This window comes from Bradysia coprophila, assembly GCF_014529535.1.
Source record: "Bradysia coprophila strain Holo2 chromosome X unlocalized genomic scaffold, BU_Bcop_v1 contig_185, whole genome shotgun sequence".
Taxonomy (NCBI): Eukaryota; Metazoa; Arthropoda; class Insecta; order Diptera; family Sciaridae; genus Bradysia; species Bradysia coprophila.
The window spans coordinates 31,652-41,313 of record NW_023503305.1 but is presented as its reverse complement, the minus strand read 5'-3'; the positions used below and the strand labels follow the sequence as shown (position 1 = coordinate 41,313).

Below are 9,662 nucleotides of genomic sequence, written 5' to 3'. Positions count from 1 at the left end.
TTATGATTTTTCAAGGCTATCTTAACAGTGTCGTATGAATTGTGATCTTTTTTATACGTGACCTGCATTGTAAATTAAATTTTTCATATATGTGCGTTAAAAGTTTGCCACATATAACTTCCATCATTCGTTTGTTTTACGATCCAATTCATCATAGCTCCAATTTTGTTCGTTCACAACGTTGGCAATGTAGGGTGGATGAATTGGATTGCGACTTTAAACAGGATAAAATATTGAAAGTTACTTTGTGGTCATTGCAAGTTATTCTCACTTTCTCACTTAAATACAATTTTTATTGCCGGCCATTTTTCTGAATTCTCACTCGTAGTGTAGATCTACAACATTTTTTACTAGAAATCTCAATCTCTATAAATTTAGCAATGCATAAAAACTCTGTTCTGTTCGAAGTTAATTGACTAGCATTGTAATGAAAATGTTTGATGTTCTTACTAACATGTGAACTGCAGAAACTGAAACGTATTACTTTCGTTACGTTTTTTGATAAAACTTTGCGGTTCACTTTTTTCCAGCATCTTAATAAGAGCAAATTTCTATGAGTCTTCAGAGCTCACTGTACAGTGTACATTTTCTCTAATTTTTTCTTGGTGCACCCTCTTTCCTTTTCGTTATGGTATAGCCCAATATACCTTCAAAAATAAAAAATAAACACACGCAAGAAAATGGAACGGGAGTAGAGACACAATTAAATTAATTAATTAAAAAAAGAAGAAAAAAAGTGTCAACCACCGTTTGAAATAGGGTGTTGCGAATTTGAGGTTAGATTTAACAAATTCAATTCGTGTTCATTATTTTTGACAATTTCAGATTTGCGATTTGTACGCGGAATGAACCGTACATTTTTTTGTCAAAACAGGAAATTATTTCTTCAGATCTCGATTTTGAAGAATTCGAGCTGACCAAAATTACCAGCAGGTTACGATTTGTCTTTAATTTTCGTGAAATTTTACTAACATCAAGTTCATATTAAAGTTTGATAGCTTATTAACAAGTTGTGCCGTAAGATCCTTCATTTCTTTTGTTTTGCTTAAAAGTGTCATCAAAATTGAATACTTTACAATTTAATCGATCAACACGATTAACGTATAGTGAAATGAGTAGTCAGATAGGCTGAAAATGTATTGACTCTTGAAGAATCAAACTTTAATATGGACCTCGAGTGCAGAAGTCGCACAAAAACAATTCTACAATTTTTCCTCGTCCGCATAATGGGGACGGCTGATGACATAGTGTATTAGAATAGCCTCGGTGTCCAGAGTATGGAACGTAAGTCTGATGGCCTTGTTCACATTCAATTGCAGCGATAAGTAAGAGATTTTTTTTTAATCGATGGGGTGGGGTCGATGCAGTTTAAATACTATCCATTGATCTTTATCGCCTAACGTTAGTTTTATATCCAAGCAAAACAATATATTTTGCAACGGCCTTCATAAGTGATCTGACTGAGCCCGATCTAACGTATTGTGAAATTATCACTGTGTGTTTAATAATTCTAATTTACTTGGCACTACCCAACTGAAAGTTTGGAACTAAAATTCCGATAAACGAAATATATCAGTCATCACCGCAGCAATATTCACCCAAATGAATACTGGTTGTATCTTACCTAAAGCTGCTAAATTCTGCCGTAACATTCGGAATTGGAAAAGTGAATCCACTGTGCCCTGGTGAAGAAGCAAAGCCTCAAAAGTCCGAAAAATCTATATTCAGGTCTCAAAAGATAATCGATTTGAAGATTTTGAGACGTTAGATTTGCGAACTTTTAAGACTTGGTTTCTTCACCACTGGGTAAAGATTAGCGGTAATTCTCATGTAATAGAACTGCAACACCTGACTAAAAATACAACCAGATCGGATGCGCACCTTGATTGGTGTGCTGTCTTGCGGTCACTCCGTCATATTAGAATGGTTTCGAATGTATTGCCCATTGGGTTTTATACCTTTAGTTGTAAAATCCTCGACACAAACGTCAATAAATGCTTTGTATAACAACAAAATGCCCATTCCAAAAATGCACTCCCTGAAGAACCTTTTCGGGTGTAACGGGAGTTCAGACGATTTTCAAAATGCTCACCTCTAAAAATCAAAAATTCAAGCACCTTAGCTATTGTGTAAATAGCATTTTTCTCTTTTAATTTCAATGTTTCGTTTTGTTTTTTTTTTCCTTCCATCCTAAACGAAAATTCGCTCACTAAAACAAATAATCTATACACCTAATTAATTAAATAAATAAATCACTAACCACACTACGGTTTTTTGAATAATATTATACTTAAGAAAGTCATTATCGAAAACAAACAAAAAAAAATTCGTAATTTCTTAAATAACTTAATTCCGAACACATACCATTATTATATAACTAAAATATCTTCTTCTCGTCGTTCGTTCATATTCATTTTTTTTTTTTGTACTGATCCGACTCCGAAACCAGTTTAATATAATTCGTGAAATGACAAAAAAGCTAACAACAAAATTAACACAACATTCGAAATTTTGATCAAAAATTTAATTAACGCGATTTTGAACCGAAAAAAAAGAGTTTTTAATGTATTACAAAGAGGGCCAATTATGAATGGAAAAATGTACACTTAAAGCTCCTCCAAACATCGTGTATTCGTTAACATAATCCGTAAAAGCCTCCATACAGTTTTCGCTGCATTTTCCAACGATCCGGGCGATTTTCCTTTAAACAAATCCATATTTGGTAGGAAATAATGCGGACATCGTCGACATTGCAGACAGGATATTAGTTGCATGAAAATGCCGTTTATTCGATCGGCTAAACAATTATCTTCCCATTCCATTTCCCGTGGATGCTTTTCGCATTCGTACAGGAGCAACGTTTTCATGTGATATGATGAGACGGGATTTCCTGGCATATCCAAATGACGATCGCGTAAAGTTTTCAGAATGCTTAAACAGCGCCGTCGGCTTGCACCTGGAAATCGAAAGAGAGAAAAAATTTGTCATCATTTGAGATAAACTGAACGTTGGTTGACGCTGTGACGATTGTTATGTTCAACTAAGTGGAAAGGCTATGGAAAGTACTATTTACATAGAAAAGGGGTAAAAAGTTGAAAACTCTACATTCCGAGGCGAAAACACGAAAACGAGACTTTTCACTTTTATCCCGAGTTATGTCATAGATTTTATCACATACGCTCGGTGTTCGGATGTCGAAATTACTTAACTAGAAGTTTAATTCAAAAATTACACTTCAGTTCTATGTTGTTGTCTCGTTTTCGCTTATGTGATAAAATAGAGTACACACTTGTCACTATCAGTCTCGGCAAGCCTCGACTTCTTCGTGACAAGTGTGTAATATATATTATATGTCTCTGTGTGGTAAGACTAACATTATGCATTTGCTCAGAGAGGAAGTTTAGGTTTATCTTTGCATCGACACATAAGTGAATGAAATGAAATGAAAAGTCTCGTTTTCTTGTGTTTATTGACCTTGGCTTCGCCACGGATCAACAAAATTCACACAAAAACTCTACTTTTCATCTTTTTATCCCTAGTCATGAAAAATACTCTACATGCTTTAAAAACTTACACCAATTTTCTTGTTTTCCCTAGGTGTGTAATAAGCCACTTTCGACCTTAGGTAGAACAAAAGCATGTAAAATGCGTGTTAAAATTGGCCAAGGAAACTCGGTTCAATTGACAAAAGTATTTTCAATTTTCGGGCGGTTGATTCCCGCTTTATTGTCTTTGTGAAAATGAAACTAAACAGGGAACTCAAGAGCATTTACAGTAAATGGTGACGCAAAATTCTCTAGATGTCAGTTTGCCAATACGAGCGAAGCGAGTTCGTCAACACATCATGTGCGCAAAACCTAATTTACTAACGTGTTAGCAACAACATTTTATATGCTACTAGAGAAAATATTCATAATTTTGAAGCAAAACCACATGAACCGTAACTAGCCCAGAATCCTTTTACACGTGATCGTGGTAGGACTCTGTCAATTGCGTCCGTAAATACTTATATCTTGGTTACAATCGTCGTGTGCAAATCATCTACGTTTGAACTAGATTGATGCTGAAAATTATGAATATTTTCAACTTGCAGTAGACAATAGAATGACTAGGGATGAAAAGTAGAGTTTTAGTGTGAATTTTGTTGATCCCAGGCGTAGCCAAGATCAATAAACACACGAAAACGAGACTTATTTTTATCCCAAGGTATGTAATGGATTTTATCGCATACGCGGTGTGATTCCCCGAAAAAATTATTCACCTAGGATATATAAACAAACATTATACTTCTGTAAATTGTCAAAGTGTTATTCGCATATCTTGTTATCTCGTTTTCGCTTATGCGATAAAAAAGAATATGCACGTATGACAAGCCGTCTCGGCAAGCCTCGACCGCTTTTTCATACGTGCATAATATTTATTTCATGTGTCGGGGCCAAAAATGAGGGAGTTTCGAGATTTTTCTCGGGTTTTCGACCCCTTACATGAAAAATTTTTTGAGTATCTGTTTTGGACGATTGATTTTAGGCACTTTCGCATGTAGCCCTCACTTCGTTCGGGCTACAACTCGCGAAATTGCCTAAAAACAATCGTCCAAAACTGATACACAAATAACTATTATATGACTATGTGTGCTAAGACTAACATTATGCATCAGCTCGAATAGGGAGTTTGGGTTTATCTTTGCGTCGACACATAAAAAATGATATGCACCTATGTCAAAATGTTTATTCGCTTAAGGCGCATCGAAAACGTACTTTCCATTTTTCAAGCACACTTTCGACCATCTGAACAAGATTTTCAAAGTAAAGCGAGTAAAAGATTTTTTATAAAAAAATGCTGCTTGTCTTATATAAACAACTATTGCTGTCTTTCATCAATAGTCGTGACAAAAATAAACGATGAGCTCTGTCTAATTGTGTCTTATAAACATTAAAATTCTAAATAAAATGAAGTAAAAGATTTTGCTTGGAAAACTTGCTGATACTTTCAACAAAAAATTACAGATACTGGTGGCATGAGTGCCATTTGTAGAATGCTCCACCTTGGTTATAACCTTAGAAAAAACCAATAAGATTTCGATAACGTTATGATTTTAATTTTCAGACATTCACACCCTTTTGCTTTCGAGATTACTAATGAGCAAATTCTGTCCCAGCCATTGATAGTATAAAAATCTAATAAAAATTGGTCTTGGAAGAAATCGCATATACTAAATTTTGAGTGATTGCGAGATTAATGTATTTCTTGCACATCTACCGGGCAAGTGTCGTGAAAAAACACTAATTTTCCGAAAAAGTAGCACTAACAATGAAACTACATCGTTCAATTATAAAAACTGTCCGTGGATTTGATAGACTGGAGCAATACTCTCTCTTACAAACAAACTAATTTTATTAAGTGTCAGTAGCCTTTTAGAATTTACATGTAAAGTACAGCGTAGTCAGTCAAAATACAAAGAAAAAGGTGTGAATTTGACACAGAGAGCAGAGAGTTTGGTTTGTTTGCTAGAGAGAGTAATGACCGGAGGCTATTGGTGCAGTTGAAGTAAAAAATTTACTAAATATGAATACTTTTACTGTCATCAAATGATGGACTACATTGTAGCTGATTTATGTTTCCAACCACTTCCGATCTGGTCTGACCCATTTGCAATTTTTATCAGTAAATCATTTAGAGTTCGTTCACCCTAGACTTTCCGCTTAAGACACACTTAAACATTCTGCACACGATAAACCTATATAGTTGAAATTGGAAGCGTATCTTTTTAGGTCAGTAAGACGGAGCTTGCATCTGCCACATTCAGTGCGTGTATGAGTCTAATGTACAAGTGAAGCAGAAAATTACTTCAAATATAAAACTAGAGGTTCTATTTTAATGTGGAGGATATTGGAGTACTGTTTTGTTACAAAACCAATTTTTGTTATTGTTGGCGATAACAGATTATTATCAGTTTGTGAAAGGTTAATCTTGCGAATAAAGATTTCCAACGAATATAAGGTCATAGGCAGTCTGAGGCAGACAAGTACATTGTTTCCATATTTCTTTTATTCTAAGCTAAGCTAAAAGTGACCTCAGGCAGTTTGAGATTTATTTACATTTCTTCAATACTTCGGATATATTTATCTGTTGCACGTCGGTTTGATCGTTTTGAATCACCGTTTAAACATGCTGTACGATGTAAAGACGGTAAAGTCGAAAATCTTGCCTACATTTTTCGTTGCAAATTAAATCTCCTTGATTCATAGTAATTTATTGCAAAATTATGGTAATTCATTTGATTAGTTTCAAATTTCCTTACCCGAACAGTGAATGAAAAATGTCTGATAGAACAACGTAACACAACTAACAATAATGTTTATGGATGCGGTAGAAAATTGTGTGTTTGGATAAAAAAGAATTAATTGATTAGCGTTTTCTGCAACATTTAATTTATGACGCTAAAGTACAGAAGGACTTTGAAATCAAAATTGGAGTTGATGTTTTTCCATGTTACTCTTTAATGACAATAAATTATTGCGAATTCGAAAGATTTAAAATAACAAAAATGTGAAAGCTCCAAATTTAAAAACAGAATGGATTTCTATTGACGGTTAACAAAAAGAATGACTAAAATTGGTCAATACTTGTGCAGAACATAGAACCCGTTACCGTATACTGGCTAACCGGTTCGGACAAATCGGTGTCTAGACAAAAAAAAAAATGAAACGGACCACCACTTAAAAGGCTTAACATCTGGAGGCGTGAAAAAGTTCAATGAACTCTACTTTGTTTTTAGGTGTCGACACCTACAAGAAACGGTAAGCTAAGCCGTTTTGAGCGATAACTCAAACAGAGAATGAGCACACACTCTTTGGATTATTTTGGAATGATTGTCACTCACTTTCTGACTTTTTGGCCCACCTTTGGAATGTCAACGTACCAGCTGATCAATAGTTTGTCAAAAACTGAAAATATTTGTTCTTGCACCACGTTCGAGATAATAGTGGACCCTTGAAAATCCCTTATAGAAGTATAACATAGACAGATATACCCTTGAGGGTTTCAAAAACGAAACATGTACCGATTTCAAAACAATTCTAATTGGTACGAAGTGGCACCCTTTACAGCTCGAGCCGAAGGCGAGGTATAAAACCACACAAGAAAAATACAATGTTCTGAACAATTGTGTAAGTTATTTTACTCACTAATCCACTGGGGAATGAGCTTTAACGCTCACTTCCCGGGGGCTGAGTGCGTAAACGATTTTATTTTTCCTAGATATGAATGTAAGACATGCTGGAAATGTGGAATGCCGATTTTTCGACTCTTTCGCTTTAGTACAAAAGCAAAATTGAAGGGGACACTACTACGCCAGCAAACTCTGTCACATCTACTTCCATTGGCGCACTATTTCCTTCTATTGGTCACTAATAATAAACAGTACCAGATAAAAATGAACGAGATAACCGCTTCTCTGTTTGTTACAAGAGGAAACAGATAGAAGAACCCCATATCACATTACCAGGAAGCTCCACATTCGCTTACCTCATTCAATTAAAGTGTTTCTAAGCTGACAATAGCCGCTATGGATAATTTTGATTTTATCGTAACATTTCACCATTTGTTATCGACAGCGAAGAGGAAAACACAGTATGAGCTTTGGATAATGTGCTCTTATGTAACATGAATATTAAAACAATTGAAGTAAAAGATCTGTTAAATGGAATGATGTAATAGATTCGTTAACTAAATGCATAATTTATCTAAAGAATGGAAATCGTGACATAGATAGTTACATATGAGTATTACACAAGTTCTATTTACATACCTTGTAGTAATCGATTTTCTGCATCATAAAAACTTAACACCCATGCATCACCTTCCATAGCAGAATTTTTTCCCTGCAATGCTATGCATTCTTTGGATAACATATCAAAACCTTCTGTTTTCACTTCAGCAACAATATTTGGATGTGGCCACGGTATTCCGGGTAGTGGCCAGTGTTGTGCCGATCTTGGCCACAGACCGGCACATTTAAATGCTGGCGTAATTTGAACTATAATTCTTTCACGAATCCTTAATTTAACTTCAGTCGTATCGGCAATCATCTTCACAATATCGCGGTACGCACACTTATCACAGGCTTGAGCAACCAAAGTTTGAAATCTTGACCGAATTTTACGAGCTGATAAATAGCCCGAAGCAGTTATAAATTCTACCCACAAAGACATTGAACGTTTACGACCGTCACTTAATTTTAATACAGCGCAACCAGGCAGCGTACCATCATCGACAAAATTCAATACTCCCATTTGATTCAGATATATTACAATTTCGAATTCCGTCGGTGAAACGACTTCTAGACCTTCATATCGGCCATTATATTCGTTCAGCGATGATATGAATCGCGGCTCTTGCACTTCGACTTCTTTGAGAACATCCTGAACGATTCGGCACACTTCCTGTATTGTTTTGTGTATGGATGCTTTGCGAAGCTGCACCTTTTCCGAACTGTATTTGTTCATTTGATAAACCATTTTCGATTGTGCCGCAATCATATCGGATGGAACTAACATTATTTCCGGTCAGCAGAGAAATCAATTTTTTTTCTGATTGTTTCAGATTTGGTTGGGATTTGTTTCTTTTACTTTGGTTACTATTAAATGCACTGTCACTGACTCACACTAGTTTTCGTTTTGCGCTATGCTCAGAGTTTGTTGATCAAACTTTTATTGCCACGGTATAATCCATGTGTGTAATTAGATCCATAATTATTTAACTTGGCACAAAACTAATTCAATTCACACACGACATACTCAACATGTAACTGGACATGTACTTATACAACGATTAAAGAACGTACGATTCATCTTACAATCAAACAACATAACCGGCATTTCAGTAACAATAATATTCAAAAGTCACTAAGGATTGCACACAGATAATATCCAAAGTGAAGCACACTACACCGCGCAGCGACAGAAATGCTACTATAGTCTCAAAGAACAACAGAATTCATTCATTTACGAAATTCACAGTCCGTTGCTGTGGTAACATTGTACATCAGCGCGTACATGTGCAAACACATTTAAATAAATGAAAATCCATTCACCAATACAAGTCGAATCGGTGGTGAATGGTGTTGTGCGTCGGTAGCAATGCTCCTCCTCTTATAGGTTGGGTTCATTATTTGATGTTGAGTATTTTTCTTTATGTATACGAAAAGCATTGGAGAGAAGTAAAAAAAAAATATTAAGACAAATCGGTAGCACTTTGGAGTGTTTCGAAATAAGGGTTCAAAAAGGACATGTATAATAATGCAAAGTTGTTATATCTATTTAAGGGAATTCGAGTAATTGGTTCAGGATAACGGATGTTGTTATATTTTCTTCTAGTGTGTTTCGTGCGTTTCGTGTCTACCAGTATTCACTGTGAATGTAAAGAGAATGTTTCTATCTGTGTAGCCTTAAACCGTATTTGGACTTTTAACTTTATTGTATGAATTCAGAGTTGTATTTGTGCGCCTGACGAATCAATATTTGGGTTGTGGTTTGTACAAGTGGTCTGGTGTTCGGTTATTTAACTTTATTTATGTAATTTATTAAATCTATGGTCAAAGTTGAAGTCGAATGGAAGAAATGATTAATGAACACGATTTACTCGATTGTTTTTACATTTTT

General features: G+C 35.2%; 1 protein-coding gene across 2 annotated transcripts; it reads right to left on the bottom strand.

Moving 5' to 3' along the window:
- Positions 1 to 2,188: 2,188 nt before the first annotated feature.
- LOC119068523 (protein mab-21) lies at positions 2,189 to 8,991 on the bottom strand. 2 transcript variants are annotated; one of them, XM_037172133.1, is made up of 3 exons: positions 8,701 to 8,991; positions 7,811 to 8,657; positions 2,189 to 2,956 (listed from the first exon to the last, which is right to left on the bottom strand). In XM_037172133.1, exons 2-3 carry the CDS (start codon positions 8,556 to 8,558, stop codon positions 2,607 to 2,609), a joined length of 1,098 nt encoding a protein of 365 aa, XP_037028028.1. In that variant the 5' UTR covers positions 8,559 to 8,657; positions 8,701 to 8,991; the 3' UTR covers positions 2,189 to 2,606. The 2 variants fall into 2 exon arrangements, with proteins under 2 accessions (XP_037028028.1, XP_037028027.1); XM_037172132.1 differs by having other exon boundaries at positions 7,811 to 8,991.
- Positions 8,992 to 9,662: the final 671 nt, after the last annotated feature.